The sequence below is a fragment of the Hypanus sabinus genome, chromosome 24, assembly GCF_030144855.1.
Source record: "Hypanus sabinus isolate sHypSab1 chromosome 24, sHypSab1.hap1, whole genome shotgun sequence".
Classification (NCBI taxonomy): domain Eukaryota; kingdom Metazoa; phylum Chordata; class Chondrichthyes; order Myliobatiformes; family Dasyatidae; genus Hypanus; species Hypanus sabinus.
Genome location: NC_082729.1, coordinates 11,849,061 through 11,873,852, shown reverse-complemented (window position 1 = coordinate 11,873,852; position 24,792 = coordinate 11,849,061). Strand labels below are relative to the sequence as shown.

The following is a 24,792-nucleotide window of genomic DNA, read 5'->3' as shown; positions in this document are numbered from 1 at the left end:
GAAGAAGGAATCTGATAAGAGAGGAGAGAAATTGAAATCACATCCACTTCTATGGAAAAAAATGTAAACTCTTGCTCTGAGTACTAAGACTGGGGGAGACCTGTAATGTTGTCCTCTTTCGAACGAGACACTGAACAGAAAACACCGTTTGCTTTCTCATATCCCAGAGCACCACCATGTTAAAGAGCAGAGGGGTGATGACCATGTCTTGGTCATTGCCTTCTCCATCTTTGCGAGCTCTAAACCAAACCGCTTAGATCATTACCTCACTGTTGCTGTATGCCGGCTGCCTGCCACGCTTTCCATACATATTTCAGAAATCCTTATCACCTGTGGGATAAGTCCAAGTTGCTGATTTATCGGCAGAGAGCAGGGGCGAATGGTGGGGGGGGGAGGGGGGAGGGGGGGCTTGACTAGGCCTCAAGCCTTGGTGTTGCCTGTTTACGGCTGCCAGGAGAGAGGTGTTGGAGCCAGTGTGCTCCACCGGGGTTGGTGTGGTTGGGCGTACAGGTGGGCATCGGTGCTGCTCCATGTTCGCTTGGCAGAAGACAAGATGTATTGTGGTCTGTGGCATTCATGGACTCAGGGTCTGGACTATATGTTTTATGTGACTGTATTTTACTGATATCTTGCATGTGCTATGTGTGATTGTTGGTGCTGTGGTTTGCACCTTGACACCAGAGAAATGCTGTCTGGCTTGGGTGTATTCACGGGTATTCATGTATGGTTGAATGACAATTAAACTTGACTTGAAAAAACTTACAGGGAGAACATGTCAAGTCCACAGAGACAGGAACCCCAGGTCAGGATTGAACCAGCGTTACTGGAGCTGTCCCGGGTTTCCATTTAAAAATTGGACACTACTTTAGATTACGTGTCATTGCAACTCGCCCTAAACATCTCGCTGAACAGCGGGAACAATGGAAAAAGCTCGGAAAATGCGTCGCTCAGGTAGTTAATGTTTGGGTTGAGTTGTTCTCGGATCTTGGCAATATACTTGCACTGTTTCATCACCACATGAAGAAACATAGTCAGTACGCCGCTAATTGTGGGGTGTCCTCCGAACGCTTGGGCTTCAAGTACTTTTCAATCAGCTGATGGGGCATCATTTCAGAAACTCAACTGTGCCACGTGGAAGAAATCTCGTCGCTGATTGGCTGTGTGGTAGATTTGACCAGAAGGATTTTTCCTTTTTTTAAAATCGTATCCTCAAAATGGACTGCCCAGTCTCTTTTTTTTTGTTTTAGGTTAGTTTAGTGGGTTTTTTTCTCTCAATAACAGAAATTTTTGAGTCTTTATTTTCTACAAATTGTTAAGAGGAGTTGTGGTTCTTTTTTTTTCTTTATATTAACTTAATACTATTTATGATTTTGACAGTGGATATTTCTTAGTTTGTACTATTATTGAAATATGTATTTGAGATAACTTCTCTGACTTGTAATTATCCTTATTCTTTTAAATGAATAAAAAAAAGATTGAAAATGAAAATGATTGGCTGTGTTGCAAACTTCATGCGTTGTGGTCTGGAATTTTGTCCGCATCGGCTAATAAATAGGATTGAGGACAACATGTTTGTTTATGGAATTGCTCGTTTCTGGGAATTCCCTTCCACTTCACCTGTGCCACGACTTTCACTGACGCCCAGTTAAGTCCGTGCCCCACCCCCCCCCAATCTTCGCGGGTAGAGACCAGGGAGAGTTGGTCGTGATCCCATGGATTCTTGTGGATAGCTCTTGACGTATGACACACAAATTCCTTAACCCACATAAATGAATTATTAAATAAAATTTGTGCTATTGAGAGATAACTAACAATTAGGTAACGTTCCCCCATTCAACCCATAAAGTTCATCCTTTTCCTCAAGGCAGGCTTGGTTCCCACACCTCTTGTATCTCACCCAAGCTATTCTTATTCAGGAGTGGAAATCAGTGGAGGTGAGGGGAACCTTTGAATAAGTGTTGACTTCGCTTAACCAAGTCTCATTAAGAGGTGTAGATTCTCGGGTAAATTGTCTTAAATGAACTGCGTGGCTCACAGTGCTAGCACCATTTGAACTCATAACACAACAAGAATCAAGAGTCCTAAATGAACCTCTCTTTATTATGAGAATATAGACCTTCAGACATATAGTACTGTGCCAAAGTATGTGCACACATACACAGCTAGGGTGCTCGAGGTCTTTACACAGACTGTATCTGTCAATGTGGAATGGAGAACGAGTTTGTAAATCTGGCGGGAGCAAAGAATGTTGGGAATGGCAAGGATGGAACGCCATGGGAGGGGTGTGGGACAGGTGGCAGAGAAGGAGTGCAAGGAGCCGGGGTTGTGGGGGGGGGGGTGAAGTACTGACACACCCCAGCCCTGAGACACCAGGCAAGGCCATTTGATTCCAAACAATTGGATTATTGATCATATCAGAATGCCTCTCTGGTGCTTCCCACTCCCATCTCCTTTTCCCAAGCACGATTCCCCTCTCCCTGCCCCCTTCCCACCCTCAGTCCACAACAGAGACCCGTATCGAAATCAGGTTTATCATCACTCACATGTCATGAAATTTGGTCTTTTTTGCCACAGCAGTACAGTGCAATACATAAAATTACTACAGTACTGTGCAAATGTCTTGGGCACCCTAGCTATATAAATGTGCTCAGCACTCTAAGAGCAGAATTAGACCATTCGGCCCATCAAGTCTGTTCCACCATCCCATCATGACTGATTTATTTCCCCTCTCAACCCCATTCTCCTGCCTTCTCCCTGTACCTTTGATGCCCTGACAAATCAAGAATCCATCAACCTCTGCTTTAAATATACCTGTTAACTTGGCCTCCACAGCCGTCAGTGACGATGAATTCCACAGATTCACCACTCACTGGTTAAAGGAATTCTTCCTCATCCATTTTTATCATTCAGTTTCTGCTAGACAGCATGTTATGCTTAAACTGGCCCTGGCTGGAAACGACAGAAATAATCTGTATTCTTGAATGGAATTATATCTTGATTCTCATTAAATAGATGATTTTTTAAAAATTCCTTTTTCAAGTCTTATTATTAATTGCCCATAACTCCGCTGACAGTTAGGGCACCAATGAAGGTCGTCCATCTTTATCTGTCCTTGGCCGTTAAGTTTTGTAACTTCAAAACATTAAACTAACTCAAAGGAAAACACTTTGCTTTAACCGAGGCTTGAGCATATCACGTGGTAGCGTGATGGCAAGTGCAATTCACGCATTTATACATATAATCCGATAAGGATGCTTAATCAAACAGTATATAAACAAACATGAGAAAGCCTGCAGATGCTGGAAATTCAAGCAACACACACAAAATGCTGGTGGAACACAGCAGGCCAGGCAGCATCTATAGGAAGAAGTACAGTCGACATTTCGGGCCAAGACCCTTCGTCAGGACTAACTGAAAGAAAAGATAGTCTCCTACTATCTTTTCTTTCAGTTAGTCCTGACGAAGGGTTTCGGCCTGAAACGTCGACTGTACTTCCTCCTATAAAATCTGCAGATGCTGGAAATCCAAAGCAACACACACAAAATACTGGAGGAACTCAGCAGGCCAGGCAGCATCTGTGGAAAAGAGTAAACAGTCGGCGTTTCAGGCCAAGACCCTTCATCAGGACTGGAAAGGAAGGGGTGAAGTCAAAGTATGAAGGTGCGGGGGGTAGGGGGGGGAGTAGTACAAGGTGGCAGGTTATGGGTGAAACCGGGGGAAGGGCAGGGTGTGAAAGAGCTGGGAAGTTGATTGGTGAAAGAGGTAAAGGGCTGGAGAAGGGGGAATCTGATAGAAGGCCATGGAAGAAAGGGGAAAGGGAGCGGGAAGGAAACCAAAGGGAGGTGATGCGCAGGTAAGGAGATAACGTGAGAGAGGGAAACATGAATGGGGAATGGTGAAGTGGGGGCAGTAACTGGAAGTTCGAGAAATCGATGTTCATGCCATCAGGTTGGAGACCACCCAGACAGAATACAAGGCGTGGCTCCTCCAACCTGAGCGTGGCCTCATCGCGGTAATAGAGGCAGACATGTTGGGTTGGGAATGGGCAGCAGAACTGAAATGGGGTGACTGCTAATAGATACCTACAAAATGACTCAAATGTTATTGAAATATTACATACACATTTGGCCACATAGAAGGAATCTTCATAGCTGTTCCCATAATATTTTTTTTGACTAATCAGGATTGCTAGCACTGAGCTTTGGGGGGAGAGAGAGTTGAAGAGCTGAGCAGGGACAGATATTGAATTTTGCTCTTAAGTTCAATGCAATCAAGTTGTCAAGCCTAGTTTCACCTGAATTTGTTACGTCACTGTTTAGTCAATCTAATGAAGGACAGATTTAAAATGCACAAAGTACACACTTTCATTTTGAAGAGCCTATTGGCCAGAGCAGTCAATGTTCTTACCACCAACACGGAGTCCACCTTGAATGCCACGGTGCAATTGCAGTTCTTGACTGTGGTGTTGGTGCAAGGGGAGCACGGACTGTCCGGTTGGTTGCCAGTGTAGTCAAGCTGAGGAAGTGAAAACATTTCTGATGTAAAATGTCGATCGATCTAATGGCAAGTTTCTGAAGGTGAACCACATTTGCACGATCGTAACAAAGTACCTTTAAGGCAGATGACTGAAAAATGCATGTTTAGAAAAATATTCATATCCTTGCAGTCAATAGGAATAAAAACTAGAATTTCTTTACACAGGAGACCACAAGGCATTAGAGCAGAATTAGGCCATTCAGCCCACCGAGTCTGTTCTGCCATTTCATCATGGCTGATCCATTGCCCTCTCAACCCCATTTTCCTCATAACCTTTCACACCCTGACAAATCAAGAACCTAACAACCTCTGCCTTAATTGCACCCAGTGACCTGGACTCCACAGATTAATGACCCTCTGGCTAAAGAAATTCCTCCCCATCTCCATTCCAAACAGACGTCTCTCTACTTCAAGGCTGTGCCCTCTGGTCCTAGGAGGCATCCTCTCCACATCCTGCTGGAAATCCAGAATAACTAACATACACTAACACACTTTGCCGGCTGGTGGCATAGAGGCATCAGTGCTGGACTTTGGAGCGAAGGCTCCTGAGTTCGAATCCAGGCCGCTCCCTTGCACACTTTCCATCCATACTGGGTTGAGCGCTGAGCTAGCAACTCGGCCTCATGCGCTGTCACAACGGCGTCCCGGTGACTCCACTCGGAGTTGGGAGCTCTCTGCTCCTTCACTAACACACTAGCACACACAAAATGGAGGAATTCAAGCAAGTCAGGGAACATCTATGGAAAGGAATAAACACTGACCGAGACCCTTCTTCAGGACAGGAAAGGAAGGGGGAAGGAGTCAGAATAAGGTGGGGGGAGGGAAAGGAGTACAAGCTAAAAGGAGATGGGTGGAAATTGCAAAGAGCTGGAGGAGGAGGAACTGATGGGAGAGGAGAGTGGACCATGGGAGACAGGGCACGGGGGGGGGGGGGGGTGGTGATATGTTGAAATTGTTTAACCCATTGTATAGTAAATTAGTAAAATATAGTAAATCACACAATGTGTGGCACACGAACACTGTCACATTTGAGCTGCCTGCTTTTTTCCCTTTGCCTATTTTTTATTTAGAGATACAGCACAGTTATAGGGCTTTCCGGCCCAGTGAGCCCGCACTGGCCAATTACATCCATGTGACCAATTAACCTACTAATCTGAAAATCTTTGGGCTGTGGTTGGAAACCAGAGCCCCTGGAAGATACCCAAGTGGTCACAGGGAGAATGTACAAACTCCTTACAGATCGCAGTGGGAATTGAACCTGGTTGCTGGCGCTGTAATACCATTATGCTAACCGCTACACTACTGTGCCACACCTTACTGAATAATTATTGTAATTCAAGTCAACTTTTATTGTCATTTCGACCATAACTGCTGGTACAGTGCACAGTAAAAATGACAGAACGTTTTTCAAGACCATGGTTTACATGACACAGTATGAAAAACTAGACTGAACTACGTAATAAAACAACACAGAGAAAGCTATACTAGACTACAGATCTACACTGGACTGCATAAAGTGCACAAAACAGTGCAGGCATTACAATAAATAATAAACAGGACAGTAGGGCAAGGTGTCAGTCCAGGCTTCGGGTATTGAGGAGTCTGATAGTTTGGGGGAAGAAACTGTTATATAATACTGCTCATGAGAGCCCGAATGCTTTGGAGCCTTTTCCCAGGTGGCAGGAGCGAGAAGAGTTTGTATGAGGTGTGCATAGGGTCCTTCATAATGCTGTTTGCTTTGCAGATGCAGCGTGTAGTGTAAATGTCCGTGATGGCGGGAAGAGAGACCCCGATGATCTTCTCAGCTGACCTCACTATCCGCTGCAGGGCCTTGCGATCCGAGACGGTGCAATTTCTGAACCAGGCAGTGATGCAGCTGCTCAGGATGTTCTCAATACAACCCCTGTAGAATGTGATGAGAATGGGGGAGTGAGAGATGGACTTTCCTCAGCCTTCGCAAAAAGTAGAGACGCTGCTGGGCTTTCTTTGCTATGGAGCTGGTGTCGAGGGACCAGGTGAGATTCTCCGTCAGGTGAACACCATGAAATTTGGTGCTCTTTACGATCTCTACCAAGGAGCCGTCGATGTTCAGCGGGGAGTGGTCGCTCCGTGCCCCCCTGAAGTGAACAACCATCTCTTTTGTTTTGTTCACATTAAGAGACAGGTCGTTGGCCCTGCATCTCCTCTCTGTAAGCTGACTCGTCGTTCTTGCTGATGAGACCCACCATGGTCGTGTCATCGGCGAACTTGATGTTGCGATTCGAGCTGTGTGTTGCAGCACAGTCGTGGGTCAGCAGAGTGAACAGCAGTGGACTGAGCACGCAGCCCTGGGGGGCCCCTGTGCTCAGTGTTTTGGTGTTGGAGATGCTGCTCCCGATCTGGACAGACTGAGGTCTCCCAGTCAGGAAGTCTAGGATCCAGTTGCAGAGGGAAGTGTTCAGGCCCAGTCAGCTCAGCTTTCCAATCACTTTCTGAGGGATGATTGTGTTGAATGCTGAACTAAATTCTATGAACAGCATCTGAACGAATGTGTCTTTTTTGTCTAGGTGAGTTAGGGCCAGGTGGAGGGTGGTGGCAATGGCGTCTTCTGTTGAGCGGTTGGGACGGTACGCAAACTGCAGTGAGGGGGGGCAGCAGGGTCTTGACGTGCCTCATGATGAGCCTCTCAAAACACTTCATGATGATGGATGAAAGTGCAACGGGACGGTAGTCATTTATGCAGGACACTGAAGACTTCTTCGGCACGGGGTCGATGGTGGTGGCCTTGAAGCACGTTGGAATGGTGGTGCTGCTCGGGGAGATGTTAAAGATGCCAGTGAGAACATCTGCTAGCTGGTCTGCACATCCTCTGAGCACTCTACCAGGGATGTTGTCTGGTCCAGCAGCCTTCCGTGGGTCGACCCTGCACAGGGCTCTTCTCACGTCGGCCATGGAGAGACACAGCACCTGGTCATTCTTAGGAGGGGTGGATTTCCTCGCCGCCATGTCATTTTCTGCCTCAAACTGGGCGTAGAAGTTATTCAGCGCATTCATATCTGCATTCTGGAAACGTTATTCACTGTCTAACCCAGGGGTCAGCAACCTTTACCACTGAAAGAGCCACTTGGACCCGTTTCCCACAGAAAAGAAAACACTGGGAGCCGCAAAACCCGTTTGACATTTAAAATGAAATAACACTGCATACAACGTTTTGTTTTGCCTTTATGCTATGTATAAACAAACTATAATGTGTTGCATTTATGAAATTGATGAACTCCTGCAGAGAAAACGAAATTACATTTCTGCATGCAACAAAAACATGTTGACCTCCGAAAAAAAGACGTTGGGTTGAAGGTTACTTTTAAGTAAAATACTCAACGTCTATTTGAGTCCTTCTTGTATTTATGAAAAACGCCAAACTTAAATTTGCCGCCAGCAGCAAACCAAAAATAACGTCAGCCAGCTGTCAACCTGAAAAATAAAAGGACTATTTCACTGAACAATGAAAGCATATGAATATACGTAAAATAATAGGCAATTAAAATATTTATCATCCTTGTTCAGGTTGACTCACACCTGACAATGCAGTCGTATTCAGTAGGGATGGATCGATGCTTAGGGGAGTGACCAGGAAGGATAATGTGTTTTTTTCCTCTCTGAACTCACAGAAGCGTTTCCCAAACGATGTTTGCATTGCGATGATTGCCCAATGTAAATACTCCGAATTTATCATGTCGTGACCTTTTTTGAACTCTCTCAAATTGGGGAAGTGAGACAATGTGCCTTTCTGTAAATCTCTGGCAAGCAACGTCAACTTGCGCTCGAATGCCAAAACATCCTCCAACATGTGCAGGGCTGTACGTCCTTACCCCGTTGAAGAGCTGTGTTCAGCGTGTTCAGGTGCGCTGTTATGTCTACCATGAAGTGTAGCTTTTCCAGCCACTCTGGCTGTTCCAGCTCAGGAAAGGTGAGCCCTTTGCTGCCCAGGAAAGTTTTCACTTCTTCCAGACACGCGACAAAGCGTTTCAGCACCTCCCCTCTGGACAGCCAGCGATAAAAACACGTTGTAGCGGTTGCTACACGCAGTCAGTAAACTGCAGTCAAAGATAGCTTTATTCGAACTAAACAGCCTTGCTTTTAAGCCTCCCTCAACCCGCCCCCCATGGGCGCGGATGCTGCAAAAGACACGTACTCACAAACCCCCGTAGGCTATCTCCCTTAGCCTGAACGCTGGCTAATTGTGAGCCGGTTCGGATGTGTCAGGAAATGGGTCGCCACAAAGTCTTATTTAGATTGTACAAGATCACCATAATCTTCAAATTTGGATTTACATTTCAAAAACTAACAAACTAACATAAAATACATTTTAATTAAATACTGACCATGTAGCGGTGTGCTACACGCAGCGCTAAAATTACGACACGGAGTCGGTAACTGCAGTCGAAGGAAAAAACTTTATTCGAAATCTTCAGCCTCACTTTTAAGCCTCCCTCAACCTGCCCCCCATGGCGCAGAGGCTCCAAAGCTCTGTGCTCGCAAACCCCCGTAGGCTATCTAATTGTGAGTCGGTTCGGATGTGCCAGGAAAAGGGTCGCCACAACCAATTATTTCCCAAAGCAACAGGGAGCCGCAGCACAGACGTAAAAGAGCCACATGCGGCTCCGGAGCCGCGGGTTGCCGACCCCCGGTCTAACCCATTCTTTCTTATTCCTGTTTTTTGTGTGATTTGTTTTTTTTGTGTGTGGGGGGGAGGGGGTTGATATTCTTGCTGCCGTTTGCGTGATTTGTTTTTTGTGCATGGGGGGAAATGTTGATGTTTGTCTTTGAACGGGTTCCTTGGTGTTTCTTTGTTCCGTGGCTGTCTGTGGGAAGACGAATCTCAGGGTTGTAAACTGAATACCTGCTTTGATAATAAATGTACTTTGCGTCCATTTTGTAAAAGTTCTTCAACCTACCATCACCAATTTCCACTTAACTGCCTTGCAGAGTCTTTGTTCTGATTTAGGAGGGAAGATCTGATAGAGGTTTACAAGACTATGAGAGACATAGATAGGTTGAATGGGGAAAATCTTTTCCCCAGGGTTGAAATGTCTAATACCAGAGGGCAAGCATTGAAAGCGAGAGGGAGTAGTTTCAAGGGGGATGTGAGGACTAAGTTTTTTTTACTCAGAGAGTGGTGGATGTCTGGAATGCACTGCCTGGAATGGTTGTAGAGGCAAATACATTAGAGGCTTTTAAGAGATGTTTGGATAGGCACAAGGACGCCAGGAAGATGGAGGGATATGGACAAGGCACTGGCAGGAGGGACGAGTGTTTGTGTGTTTTTTGATTTGCTTTTTCGGCACAACCAACCAAACGGTCGATTCCTGTGCTGTATTCTTCTTTGTTCCACACACAGGGTTTTGTCTCCGTCACTTCACTCCTGCTTTTAATAAGAATGTCAATCAGCTTTTCATCGAGCCCTTATCTGAACTATTGAGTCACTAATGATCTAGTTATAGGCAATTTGAGACGCGGCATAAAGTATCACCGGGGAGGAAAACTGAGACTTTGGCTGGTAGCTGTCAGTGCTGGTGCTGTCCCCATTCTGGTTTTGTGCCCCGTATTCTAGTTCTGAGATCAATTGCTTTCACTGTATCATGTGACTGTCAACACGGTTCAAGACAAACCGAGCGGACCTTGCTCTGACGTTTCCTCCAGCCACATCTCAGTTTTGTTTTGCTTCTGTGCTCTTCAGTCTCTACCAAACCTGCACCGTGACAGGTTGGGAAAGACGACCAAAATTAGAATGCAGCATTTTCAGCCATTTGATTCTTTCCCCCCCCCCCCCCCCCCCCCATTCACTTATCCGAGGCACGGTAGCGTAGTGGTTAGCACAACGCTTTACAGTACCGACCACCCGGGTTCAATTCCCGCCGCTGCCTGTGAGGAGTTTGTACGTTCTCCCCCGTGACCGCGTGGGTTTCCTCCGGGTGCTCCTGTTTCCTCCCACAGTCCAAAGACCCACCGGTTGGGTAGATTAATTGATCAATGTAAATTGTCCCGTGATTAGGCTCCGATTAAATCCAGGGATTGCTGAGCAGTGCAGCTCGAAGGGTCGCAAGAGACCTATTCCGCACTCTATCACGATAAATAAATAAACTACGGGAACATATAGCGCATTCAAAATATTGATTGATCACTTAACAGCCATGAATATTTTGATGAATCTTTGAGATACCTCATGTTTATTAAAGCAGCCACATTGCCCCTCTTCCTTTAAGACCTCAGAGTCACGGAGTGCCACAGCACAGAAGAAGGCCCCTCGGCCCATCTAGTCTGTGCCAAACTGTTGTTCTGCCTACTCCCATCGACTTCTACCAGACCGGAGCCCTCCATACCTTAAAGGTTTGACCCTGACATCATTTGAACATAAAGATCTAGAGTCTGTCACACTCACGTTGCACCCCGAGGTGCTGAACTCATCAAGCCTTTAGTTACCTACCTTAATATTTCCTCACAACTTGGAATCATCATGTTGATTCATAGCTTTAGGAAATAGCTTGTGGTATTTTTATGTTAAGCGCTGCAATAAAAATACTAATTATTTATACACCTGCGTGTGGGGTATCCAGGGAGAGGTAGCACTTCTGGGGAAGGGGCTTGTCATGTCCGTTCTGGGGCAGCTCACTCACCTTCGGTCCCCAGTGGACACTCAGCTCTCACCTGTGGCTCCAAGCAGCTGTTTGCAAGCGACAGCGGCCACGCCTCGGTACGCCGCTTCGACTGACGGGCTAAACCGGGGGAGGGTAGCCGGTGGACCTCACACCCTGGTGAGACAGGGGACATGCCTGTCCCGGCGTGTGAAGTCAGCTTTGGCAGACTGGGCGTGTGAGATCCAACAGCCAGGAAGGCAGTTCTGCAATATTCTGTGGAGAGCGAAGGGCATAGCAAGGCACAGAAGACGTCACGGTCATCCACTGCAAGCAAGGAAGACCCCAGTTTGTGTGATACACGTTCGCACCACTGGACCTGGACTTCTGAGGGCGAGAGACTGGAACTGCCCCAGTGCAATGGCTTTTCCACTTTAAAATCCCTCCCACACAGGTTTCCTGTCATTTTTGAACTCGACAGACAGCCACCTTTTACTTTTATTATTTGTTAATCTATTTGTGGTAATATTACCTAAAAAGGACAAACCGCGCAAATGATAAAGTGCAAGCTGACAAAACACAGAGTATCAGACACGAAACCAGGATTCCATTCGCTTTCAGTTTAGTTCTGTGTTTCAATGCCATGCCACTGCGGGGCAAAGCATTCGTCGCTGAAGCGCCAATCAGCCTCATTGTTGGCAAGGCCCAATTCAATTTTAAAACCCAGCTTTTTATAGCACATCCACAAATGGCAATCCTGGAGCAAAATCCCCTTGATGCAGTCACCACCTTCTCAAATGTCTTTCCTCGGCCAGTTCAGCAGTAATCATAACTACGGGTGTAGACGAATGGGAGATTTTTATTTATTGTGACGGCGTGGAATAGGCCTTCTGGCCCTTCAAACCACGCCGCCCAGAAACCCCAAAAATGTAGAGAACAAACAAGCCAGACTGCATACAGCAAGATCCCCAAAAAAAAGCGCCAGTCGGTGTACAGTAAGATCCCAGAAAGAGCAGCCACATAATGACCAAATATACCAGTTCTTTTCTTTTATTTACATTGCTTGAGAAATAAATATTCGTCAATCTCATCAAAATAAAAATTGTGTGGGATCCTTCACATTCATTTCAGGGAGGCACTTAGTTTAGTTTTATTTACTTACAGAGATACAGCGCAGAATTGGCCCTTTGAGCAGGGCTGTCCAGCAATCTCCCAAATTAACCCTAGCCTAATCATGGGACAATTTACAATGACCAACTAGTATGCCTTTGGGCTGCGGGAGGAAACCGGAGTCACGGGGAGCGTGTACACTCTCCTTACAGGAGGCAGCGGGAATCGAACCCAGGTCGCCTGTACTGCAAAGTGTTACGCTAACCACTATGCTACTGTTTCTGCACCACACAAATGCATTCAAGTACTAACAATAAAAACAGAATCAGAATTTAATCGCCAAGTACCTGTGCACATACAAGGAATTTACTTCCGGCAGATGTTGTCTCTCTGCTCATAATGATAATAATGATAAATATAAATGAAAATATAGATTATACATACAGGTAGTACAATCCAAGTAATAGTTAGCTGACAGTTAACTGTTCAGCAAAGTGACCGCGGTAGGGAAAAAACTTCTCCAGTGCCTATTAGTCTTAGTCTGGAGGGATCTGAATTGCCTACCAGACGGAAGCAATTCAAACAGTTCAAAGACTGGGCAGGACAGACAGCACCTCTTATAACAGCGTAGACGTTCAGGTCAATGTTCTTCCATCATTAAATGACACAGGAACTGGCTCCTTCAGTCCGTGACGTTGTGCCATGATACCAAGCTAAATTATCCCCATCCCTGCATGGTCCGTATGGTTTGAAAGGCTTATCATAGGAAGCGGGAGGCAGGGTGGAGATGTGTTGCAACCTAAAGGAGGTGTAAGGTGCTCTTCCCTCTGCTGGCCTGCAGGTCACCCTTGGGCAAGGTGTAGATACTCACATATCGCAAGTCCTGGTTATGTGACCACTGACACTAGGCAGTCCATTTCTAAAGAGTATTCATAATAGCTGGGGGGGGGGGGGATGTCTCCCCTCTTAGACCATAGAGACTATGAGATACAAGAGCAGAATTAGGCCATTTGGCCCATCGAGTCTGTTCCACCATTTCATCATGCTGATCCAGTTTTCCTCTCAGCCCCAATCTACTGCCCTCTCCCCGTATCCCTTCTTGCCCTGACCAATCATGAATCTACCAAGCTCTGCCTTAAATATAAAGACTTGGCCTCCACAGCTGCCTGTGGCAAGGAATTCCACAGATTCACCACTCTCTGGCTAAAGAAATCCTTCACCTCGGTTCTATTCTGAGGCTGTGTCCTCTGGTCTTAGATTCTCCCACCAAAGGGAACATCCTCTCCACATCCACTCTTTCACCATTTGATAGGTTCCAATGAGGTCACCCCTCATTCTTCTGAATTCTAGTGAATACAGACTCAGAGCCATCAAATGTTCTTCACATGACAAGCCTTCAAACCTGGAAGCATGAACCTACTATGAACCCTCTCCAGTTTCAGTACATCCTTTAGAAGATAAAGGATCCAAACCTGTTCATGATACTCCAAGAGAGGGCTCACCAGTGCTTTATAAAGTCTCAACATTACGTCTGAGAGAAAATCTGAAGATGCTGGAAATCCAAGCAGTACACACAAACTGTCGGAGGAACTCATTACATCCTTGCTTTTATATTCTAGTCCTCTTGAAATGAATGCTAACAACACATTTGCCTTCCTCACCACAGATTCAAAAGCTGCACATTAACCTTTGGGGAATCCTGCACAAGGATTGCCAAGACCCTATGAACCTCACTGTTGGCTTTGTATTTTCTCTCCACGTAGAAAATAGTCAACCACTAGAACACTGCAGCACAGTACAGGCCCTTCAGCCCTCCATGTTGTGTCAACCCGTATGCTCATTAAAAAACAGTACTAAACCCATACTATCCCATAACCCTCCATTTTTCTTTCATCCATGTGCCTGCCCAAGAGGCTCTTAAATACCCCTAATGTCTTAGCCTCCTCCACCATTCCTGGTAAGTCATTCCAGGCACTCACAACCCTCTGTGTAAAAAACTTACCCCTGATGTCTCCCCTAAACTTCCCTCCCTTAACTTTGTAAATATGCCCTCTGGTGTTTGCTATTGGTGCCCTGGGAAACAGGTACTCACTATCCACCCTATCTATGCCTCTCATAATCTTGTAGACCTCTATCAAGTCCCCTCTCATCCTTCTACACTCCAAAGAGAAAAGTCCCAGCTCTGCTAACTTTGCTTCATAAGACTTTCCCAATCCAGCCAACATTCTGGTAAATCTCCTCTGCACCTTCTCATAGCTTCCACATCCTTCCTATAATGAGGTGACCAGAACTGAACACAATACTCTAAGTGTGGTCTCACCAGAGATTTGTAGAGTTACAACATGACCTCTCTACTCTTGAACTCATCCCCCTATTGATGAAGCCTAGCATCCCATAGGCCTTCTTAACTATCCTATCAACCTGTACAGCAACCTTGAGGGATGTATGAATTTGAACCCCATGGTCTCTCTGTTCATTCACACTCTTAAGTAACCGACCATTAACCTTGTACTCAACCTTCTGGTTTGTCCTTCTAAAATGCGTCACCTCACACTTAGCCGGATTGAACTCTATCTGCCATTTTTCTGCCCAACTCTGCAGCCTGTCTATATCCTCTTGTAACCTTCGACAACCTACAGTTCCATCCACAACTCCTCCAATCTTCGTGTTATCTGCAAACTTACTCACTCCTCCTTCCGCCTCTTCATCCAAGTCATTTATAAAAATCACAAAGAGCAGGGGTCTCAGGACAGATCCTTGTGGCACTCCACTAGTCACCAACCTCCAGGCAGAACCCTTTCAGTTGTTCTACTGCAGTGCATGACCATACACTTCCCAACACTGTAATCCATCTGCCACTTCTTTGCCCATTCTCCTAATCTAAGTCCTTCAGTAGCCTCTCTTTTTCTTCAAAACTACCTGCCCCATTCAACCATCTACAAACTTTGCAACAAAGCCATCAACTCCAGCATCCAAATCATTGACATAAAGAGGACATTCCCAACACAGACCCCTGCGGAACACCATTAGCCAACCAGAAAAGGCTCCCTTTATTCCCACTGGGCTGGAGAGGAAGGAATCTGATAGGACAGGCCAGAGTGGGGAATGGATGAAAGGGGGAAAGAGTAGGATAGATGACAGGAGAAAGAGAAAAGGAGGAGGGGACTCGGGGAGGTGAGAGTAGGTAAGAGCCCTGAGTGGGGAATAGATGGGGGGGGGGGAGTGAGTAGAGTGGACCATGGGAGAAAGGGAAGGAATATGGGTATTGTATAGGAAGAAGCGATCAGTTTAGCTATTTAATTGCTAGTTTTGTTACATTAGCATGACATTGTAGACTAAAGTGTTTGGTTCTGAGTTGTACTGTCCACAGCACGTAAGTTACAGAGAAAGGTTGAACAAGTTAAGTCTTTGTTCTTTGGAATGTTTAAGGTTGAGGGGGGACTTGATAGAGGTATTTAAAATTATGAGGGGACAGATAGAGTTGACATGGATATGCTTTTTCCATTCAGAGTAGGGAAGATTCAAACAAGAGGACAAGAGTTGAAAGTTAGGGAGCAAAAGTTTAGGGGTAACACGAGGGGGAACTTCTTTACTCAGAGAGTGGTGGCTGTGTGGAACAAGCTTCCAGTAGAAGTGGTAGAGGCAGGTTCGATATTGTCATTTAAAAAAAAGGATAGCTAAATGGACAGGAAAGGAAAGGTTATGGGCTGAGTGCAGGTGGGTGGGACTAGGCGAGAGTAAGCGTTCAGCACGGACTAGAAGGGCCGAGATGGCCTGTCTCTTGTGCTGTAATTGTGATATGGTCCCAATGTTCTCCCAAGTAAAGTGAAAGGTGCATGTTGTCTACTTTGGTTTTTTTCCTGAGAGCACTGGAGGTAGTGTCAGCGAAATGTTATTTCACCTGGAAAGACGTTTGATCCCTGAATGGCAGGATGGGAGGAGGTTGAAGGTGGAGTAAAGCATCTCCTATGGTTGTCTTGGGGAGTGCTGGAGAATGACAGCGGTGGAAACAATAAACCAGGAAGTTATAGAAAACACAGTGCCCTCAGCATTTCGATAGCGAGGCGAGGAAGTTTCTAGGTCAACATGGTGAAAACCTTATTGATTTAGTTTTAGAAGTTATGTTTCAACTTTTTGAAACTAAAATGGTCAAACTGTTGAAGGAAAGACACACCAGACGTTTCCGACCGGCGGACGGGACTCACCTCGATCTCGGTAATGCTGTTGGAGGTGAAGTACAGGCCGAGCCCGATCCCAATGAATATCACCCCCAGTATGAAGAAGGTGGGGAGGACGTACCCCGCCGACAGGAAGGGCTGCCAGGCCGGCAGTCTCTGCTGTTTGAACGCGGTGTTATCGGGCTTGTTCTTCAGGACCACCTCGCCTTCCTGTCGGCTCATTCCCGCCGCCGACTTTGCCAGAGCAGGACAGAGGGAAGAAGACGAGAAGTTTCGCCCTGTCACCTGTGGGTGGGGAAGCGACCCAAGGAAACTATCAAAAGCGGGCGGGCGGGTGGGTGGGAGCAGCAGAGAGAACGAACGCCGGCCGCCTCGGCTTTGCGATCCCGGACCTTCACCTCCAAAGTGGGCGAGGTTCCCCACCCTGCCGACTGCGTCACGCGGTTCACCTGCAATGCCTCCAGCCAACCCCCGGCGGGTTCAGCGTTCGTCCAAAATGCAACCTGTCAAACTCGTTGCTGGCAGTTACTTACTCCCTTTTGAAAATGCAACTTTATTCATTTTAAATATGCATGCAAAAACATGGGAGTAATACAGGAATAGTGTAAAAGATAATGCGATGTCCAGCACGGTCTCGTTTCTGTGTTGTACCCTATGACAATGACACCAGCCTTTTCTGCAATGGCTTAAAAGTAAATCGATTATCAAAGTACGTAAGTGTCACCACATACAACTTTCAGATTCATTTTCTTGCGGGCATACTCAATAAATCCATAATACAATAATAATCATAATAGAATCAGTGAAGGACCGCACCAACTCGGACGTTCAACTAGAGTGCAGGAGAGAACAAAATGTGCAAATAATAATAATATTTTTAATTATTATTAATATTTATTTATTTAATATTGAGAACTTAAGAAGAAAGTTAGTTAAAGTCCGCCTCGAGCCTTATAGGCTATAAGGCTGATGCTTATCAAGATGCTTATGCCAGTTTCTCTGGCGTGAAGCGATTGAGAGTACAGGACCCCCCCAGTCGTTAACTTTAAATACATGGATGGAAATTACAATGGAAATTTACAAAATGGAGAAGATAACAGCATCTGTTAATCATAAGCTGGAACAATTTGATTCATACTGGGAGAAATGGTTTAACTACATAATGCCTCATAGGCCTGATTTTATTCTCACAAATCAATGAATCTGTTGTAAAAAAAAAGATCAAAAGATTGGTACATAGTTCTTTCCTTTTGCTCGTTTTCTCTTTCCACTCTTTTCTATAAGTGTATACCTCAGATATATACTTTGTGGAGATTTTGTGATATATATGATTATATGATGTATATGTACAATGTCTGAAATACATCTTATGGAAATGTTTGTTTGATGAACTTCAATAAAAAACTAAATTACAAAAAAAGAACAGTCAATGTGATATAGAGTACACGCAGATCAGCGTGAGTTAATCAGTCTGATGTCCTGGTGGAAGAAGCTGTCCCGGAGCCTGTTGGTCCTGGCTTTTATGCTGCGGTACTGCTTCCCAGATGGTAGCAGCTGGAACAGTTTGTGGTTGGGGTGACTCAGGTCCCCAATGACCCTTCGTGCCCTTTTTACACACCTGTCTTTGTAAATGTCCTGAACCACGGGAAGTTCATAACTACAGATGCGCCAGGCTGTCCACGCCACTCTCTGCAGAGTCCTGCGATTGAGGGAAGTACAGTTCCCATATCAACCACTGATGCAGTCAGTCAGGATGCTCTCAATTGCAGAAAGTTCTTAGGATTGAGGACCATATCAGGCCAAAGAGCCTGTTCTGTTGTTCCATGTTCTATTTGATTTCTGAATATATAAGGAGCACAGAGGGTTGCAGGAAAATGGACTACCAGCCATTATTTTGTCAAATGAAGAGGCAGCCTTCTGCACCTACTTTGCCTACTTGTGCTTCTTCTTTAGTGTGTCTGTGCAACTTTATTTAAATACTGTATATTCTCCGTGAATCCCAAGGAAATCTAACCTATTCAACCTTTCTGTATCACTCAACATCCTTGTAAATTTTCCCGGTGCTCTTTTAACCTTGTTTGCATTTTTCCTGCAGGTTGGTGACCAAAACTGCACGCAATGCACCAAATTATGCCTCCACAATGTCTTATTCAACTTGAGCATAACATCTCATCTCCTGTGTTGAATTTATTAAGGCCAATGTGTCAAAAGCTTTAAGACCCGATGTACCTGTGATGCCACTTTCTTTTCTCAATTTTTAAAAAGATTAAGTTTCGAGTAGATAAGCCTAACAATGATAATGATACAAAGAGATTGGGAATGCATTAATAACAGTTACCATACACAGAAACCGACTCCCAGTAACATGTGTAATCTAAGCCTCCCAATCTCTTAGTAACTAAACATGAAAAAAGGACCCCAAACTAAAAAAAATTCACTTTCAATGAATTATTGACCTGTATTCCCAAATCCCTTCGTTCTACCACACTCCTCAGTGCCCTCCTGTTCACTGTATAAGACCTACCCTGGCTGGTCCTACCAAAGTATAACACCTTGCACTTGTCTGCATTCTTTGGGTAGGTTCATGGATGGTAGGCAACAGTCTTGGAGTTTAAATGGTTTGGCAAGGACTAGATGGGCTGAAGGGCCGGCGTCACCTGGTGCAAACCCGGCCGCCGACCAAGGTGATGCGTGCACGCGCCTTACCTGTGCGTGCGCGACCGCGCGCTCCCTTCTCAATCTAACTCGCTGCCCCATCTGGCGTCCGTCCGTCTGATTGACACCCAGCGCCATCCAATGGCCGGCCCGAGTTCGGCGGTGGGGCTAATCGGGGAGCGGCAAAGTGGACTTCCGCACATCAAGATAGGTTGTTCCGCGAGCGAGCCATCTATCGATTGTATTGTGTTTATTGAATTTGCCGGCTGGTTTGATTATTGATCACGGATCGATCGGTCGGGCGGCCGGCCCCCGCGGGCGCCCTGTCCTGAAAGTGAAGGCCGCTGGTTGGCGTTCCGCGGGCCCACCGACGGCGTGATGATGCTGACGGGGAAGAAGAGCGAAGAGAGACAAAGCGCCGGGCCCGAGGGCCTGGAGGCGCAGGCGGACGGCGGCGGCCTGGGCCTGGCTGCGAGCTCCGCCGCCGCCGCCGCCGCCGCCGAGCGCACCCCCAAGAAGAAGGAGCGGGCGTCCCCGCACAGCAGCAGCAGCAACGAGGGCACGATGGAGGGGGGCACGGCCGAGACGCCGGACGGCCGGAGGACCAGCAAACGCAAGCGGGCTAAGGTGAGGCTCCGGGGAACAACGGGGGTGGGGGGGGGGGGATCGAAGCTCCAGGTGGGGGTGCGGGAGGGGAAGGGGAAGAATTGGAACACCCATTGGGAATGTGGGGGGTGGAGAATTGATTGGCCGGGTGGGGTGGGGATTGGAGACGGGGGTGTCGAGATGCCCCGTGGAGGTGGTGTGAGGTACGGGCAAAGATGTTTTCGCCCCTTGGAGGAGGGAGAGGATCGAGACACTCCTGGTTGAGGTTAGAGTGGTAAAGAGGATTGAGACCCCCAGGTGTGTGGGGTATGGGATAGGGGTAAGGATGGTTTCGCCCTTTGGGAGAGGATCGAGACATCTGGTTGAGGGGGTGGGGTGAGGTATCAGGAGGAGGAGGAAGGCAGTATTGAGAGGGTGAGGATGGGGGTCGTGAGATGCTGTAGGGAGGGGACACAGGTTGGTGGGGGGGGGGGGTTTGGGAGTTCCGCTGATTCTGGAAATGGATCTGGGTTCAGGAAAGCAGATGTGTTAAGCCAAGTCCTTTATGTGGGTTGCTGTATTGGGGGTGTTCGTGTGTGCGCGCATGTGGCTTGCCTCTGATGTGTGGTCGCTGATGTTCTGAAACCATTTTGTGTGTGGGGGAGGAGGTGCTCTAATTGCCTGAGGATTCTATCATGTAGATTATTTTACAGTCTTTGGTAATTGCAGCCATGATCACATTTTGAATAAATCAAGTACTAAGACAATAAAATTGTTATAATCCATTATTTGGCTCAACAGAAATCTCAGTGGTTTTGGCATCTGGATGGACAGATGCTCTGTTTAAAGCCCATGCTCCCTTTAAGATTGCTTCACTGGAATATTTATTATAACACTATGTAATATCAGAGCGGTAATCTATATGTGGAGCTGAAAGAGATGGGTGAGATCTTAAATGGAATTTTTGCATCTGATGTGTGGAAATGCTGTGGAGAGGTCCTGGACCCTATACAGAATAGAGAGGAGGTTTTTTTTTTGGTCTTGAGGCAAATTAGGGTGGATAAATCCCCAGGATCTAACATGTTGTTCCCTTGTACACCAATGGGACACTAGTGCAGAAATTGCAGGGGCTCCAGCAGAGATATTTATAACATCCTTAGCCACAAGTGAGGTGCTGGGGGGTAGGTAATATTGTTCCATTGTTTAAGAAAGGCTTTAGGAATAAGCCAGGAAATCATAGGCTGGTGAGCCTTTCATCAGTAGTGGGAAATTTATTGGAAGGTATTCTAAAGGACCTGATATATAATAATTTGGTTAGACAGGTACTGATTAAGGATGGTCAGCTCAGTTTTGTGTCTGGTAAGTCAGGTCTAGAGTTTTTTTTTGAGGAAGTTACCAGGAAAGTTGAAGGCAAGCAGTGGATGTTGTCTTTGATAAGGTCCTGCATGGGAAGTTGGTCAAGAGGGTTCAGACGTTTGGTATTCAAGATGAGGTAGTAAATTGGATTAAACATCGGCTTTGTGTGAGAAGCCAGAGGGTTGTAGCAGATGGTTGCCTCTCTGACTGGAGTCCTGTGACTAGTGGTGTGCCACAGGGGTCGGTGCTGGGTCATTGTTGTTGGTCGTCTATATCAACAATCTAGAAGATAATGTAAATTGGATCAGCAAACTTGCAAATGATGGCAGGATTGTGATGGACAGCGAGGAAGCCTATCAAAGCTGGCAGTGGGATCTGGACCACCTTGAAAAATGGTAGGTGGAATTTAATGCAGACAAGTGTGAAGTAAGACCAGCCAGGGTAGTGAGTGGTAGGGCTTTGATTAGTGTGGTAGAACAAAGGGATCTGGGAATACAGATTCTTAATTCCTTGATAGTGGCACCACAGGTAGATAAGGTCATAAAGAAAACTTTTGGCACATTGACCTTCAGAAATCAATGTATTGAGTGACAAAATGCTGGTGGAACACAGCAGGCCAGGCAGCATCTCGGATCTCAAAGGGTCTCGGCCTGAAACGTCAACAGTGCTTCTTCCTATAGATGTTGCCTGGCCTGCTGTGTTCCACCAGCATTTTGTGTGTGTTGCTTGAATTTCCAACATCTGCAGATTTCCTCGTATTGAGTACATGAGATGGGATGTTATGTTGAATTTATATAAGGCATTGGTGAGGCCTAATTTGGAGAAAGAATTGTGTGCTGTTTTGGTCACCTACCTTCACGAAAGATGAGAATAAGATTGAAAGAATGCAAATGTTGCTAGGACTTGAGGACCTGAGTTATAAGGGAAGACTTTATTCTTTGGATCATAGAAAATTGAGCGGGAGATTTGATAGAGGTATACGAAATTATGAGCGTATAGGTGGGGTAAATGCAGGCTTCTTCCACTGAGGTTGGGTGAGACTACAACCAGAGGTCATGGGTTAAGGGTGAAAGGGAAATGAGGGGAAATTTCTTCCTGTAGAGGGTGGCAAGAGTGTGGAACGAGCTGCCAGCACAAGTGATGGGTATGGGGTTAATTTCAACATTTAAGAGAAATTTGGGGAAGTATATGAATGGGAGTGGTATGGAAGCCTGTTGGCCTGGTTCAGGTCAATGGGACTAGACAGATCAATGGTTTGGAATGGACTAGATGGGCCAAAGGGCCTGTTTCTATGCTGTAGTGTTCTATAACTCTAAAATTAATGAATTCAAACTGTGTGGAAATATCAGTCCAAGCAACATTGTCAGTCAGAAGACCAGCCACTCTGGCATCACCAGTCTTCAGTCAGTCCTGTTAAACATGCTTTCTGTACAATAGTGCAGTTGGCACCAAGTCACACGTTTGCTGGGACAGAATTGGCTGTTAAGATGTGGCATGCTCAGCCATCTGAATTGATGGAACAATGTCATTTCGGCACGGTCAAGGGGCCAGACAAGCGATGCATGAATGCCTCAGTATCTAGAATTGAAAGTTATTCAAAGATATCCTAAAGCGATACTTTTTGACTGTACATGATGTGGAATGGGAGTCTGAATGTTCCCTGCTTTTTTGTATTCTGAATTCAACAAAGTGCAGAACAATACTTATATGATAGTTTTTATATTTTTTTAGAGTTTATTCTAACAATATTTAAAATAGGCTATTGAGTAGAACTTCTGTACTGATCTGATTAAAAGAACCTGGTTTCAGAGTGAATAATGGTTTTACTAATTGGAGTAACTGTATCCGCCTTTTACATATTATTGCAAGTATATAGGACCCTGGTCAGGCCCCACTTGGAGTACTGTGCTCAGTTCTGGTTGCCTCACTACAGGAAGGATGTGGAAGCCATAGAAGGGATGCAGAGGAGATTTACAAGGATGTTGCCTGAATTGGGGAGTATGTCTTATGAAAATAGGTTGAGTGATCTTGGCCTTTTCTTCTTGGAGCGATGGAGGATGAGAGTTAATCTGATAGAGGTGTATAAGATGATGAGAGGCATTGATCGTGTGGATAGTCAGAGGCTTTTTCCCAGGGCTGAAATGGTTGCTACAAGAGGATACAGGTTTAAGGTGCTGGGGAGTAGGTACAGAGGAGATATCAGGGGTCAGTTTTTTACTCAGAGAGTGGTGAGTGTGTGGAATGGGCTGCCGGTTACAGTGGTGGAGGTGGATACGATGGGGTCTTTTAAGAGTCTTTTGGATAGGTACATGGAGCTTAGAAAAATAGAGAGCTATGGGTAAGCCTAGTAATTTCTAAGGTAAGGACATGTTCGGCACAATTTTATGGGCCAAAGGGCCTGTATTGTGCTGTAGATTTTCTACGTTTCTATTTTCTATGTTTTATACAATTGTGCATTTATTTGCACATTTTATAGTATTTCTGTGGGAACTAGTTTTGGTTAAAGGCATTTTCAGCTTTATCTAATTGTGTGCTTTGCTTAATGGGATCCTTTATTTGGAAATGCAATTTATGGTTTAATGCTTCAATTTAATATCAGAGAATGTGTGTAGTATATGACCTGAAATTCTTGCTCTTTACGGACATCAACACAAACAGAAGAAAACCCCAAATAACGAATTAGAGGAAAATGTTAGAACCCTAAAGCCCCCCCCCCCACACAAACAGCAGCAAAACAACTAACCCCCCCCCCCACCCACTTGCTTTACAATTGTTAATTGTGTAGTAGATTTGGCAAAATGCCTTTCTCTGAAATTTGAAATTAGAACTGATTTACCAAGTTGTACATGGGGTCAGTCATGAATGTATGTTTCTCATGAATGATCCCGTGGTTGTTTATTTTACACAACGTATTACATATTCTAAACGCTGGAGGAACTCGGCAGGCCAGGTAGCATCTATAGAAAAGAGTACAGTCGATGATTGTGATTGTATCACACATTCTCCTTGCAAAGCATGCTGGTGTTAACCAGTCATGTAATTGGAAGGCATAAATGACTACTGTATAAGTAAAGCTTTAATAACCCATTATGCTGGGGACTTTGTTGCTGAGCAAATAAATTTTCTGGACTTTTTGGAAGATACCTCAACATGCACTTGATTGATGTTACTAGTTATTTCACATTATTACAAGAGGCAGGGGTGGAGGGCCCAGTAGATGTGGGACGTCGAGGTTTTGCTGGTTGCTTGCTCTGCAGAACCTGCTCTTTCCTTGACATGACAGGGGTTGCAAAGAGAAGAGACATCAGGACCATCACAAAGCGAGCCTCCAGATGGTCGTGGATCTAGAGGTGTGACCTATGAACCGATGCTTCTGGGATACAAGCTGGGGCCTGATCAACCATGGTTGGGTCGGCTGGGCGGGAGTGTCTGACTTTGAAAGAACAGAAGCACCTGATGACCCCAGGTTACATCACTGATGTGTCCTGGTTTAATAAAATTTCCAATAAATGGGTTAACTTTAAAAGAAATAAAGGAACTGACAGCTCATTGAATTGTAATGGTGAGGCAGTTACTGATCCGCTGGGATTTCTGAATTACAGGACAGTAATTATCGGTGTTTTCCAGTATTTAGATGTGCTTTGTACAATTGTAAAGTGTTGAGTATTCTGACAGGTGGCATCACCATCTGGTATGGGAGTGGAGGCAGAGGAGGGTGTCTATGGCACAGGATTGACAGAAGCTGCAGAAAGTTGTAAAAT

At 45.6% G+C, this 24,792-nt stretch overlaps 2 protein-coding genes across 3 annotated transcripts in view; one reads left to right on the top strand and one right to left on the bottom strand.

Annotated features, from left to right (window-relative positions):
• The window catches only part of tmem30b (transmembrane protein 30B), a 47,634-nt gene extending 30,759 nt beyond the window's left edge, over positions 1-16,875 (bottom strand). The window contains exons 1-2 of the mRNA XM_059949268.1: positions 16,463-16,875; positions 4,408-4,515 (exon numbers count right to left, since the gene is read on the bottom strand). Of these exons, the coding sequence (XP_059805251.1) occupies positions 4,408-4,515; positions 16,463-16,657 (303 nt within the window). The 5' untranslated portion in view covers positions 16,658-16,875. The remainder of the gene's footprint in view (positions 1-4,407; positions 4,516-16,462) is intronic.
• Positions 16,876-19,279: 2,404 nt separating this feature from the next.
• Positions 19,280-24,792, top strand: part of kdm1a (lysine (K)-specific demethylase 1a) — a 105,790-nt gene continuing 100,277 nt past the window's right edge. Inside the window, exon 1 of one of the 2 annotated variants that reach the window (XM_059949267.1) lies at positions 19,280-19,717. In XM_059949267.1, the coding sequence (XP_059805250.1) occupies positions 19,469-19,717 (249 nt within the window). In that variant the 5' untranslated portion in view covers positions 19,280-19,468. The remainder of the gene's footprint in view (positions 19,718-24,792) is intronic. The other variant, XM_059949266.1, reaches the window with a different exon arrangement.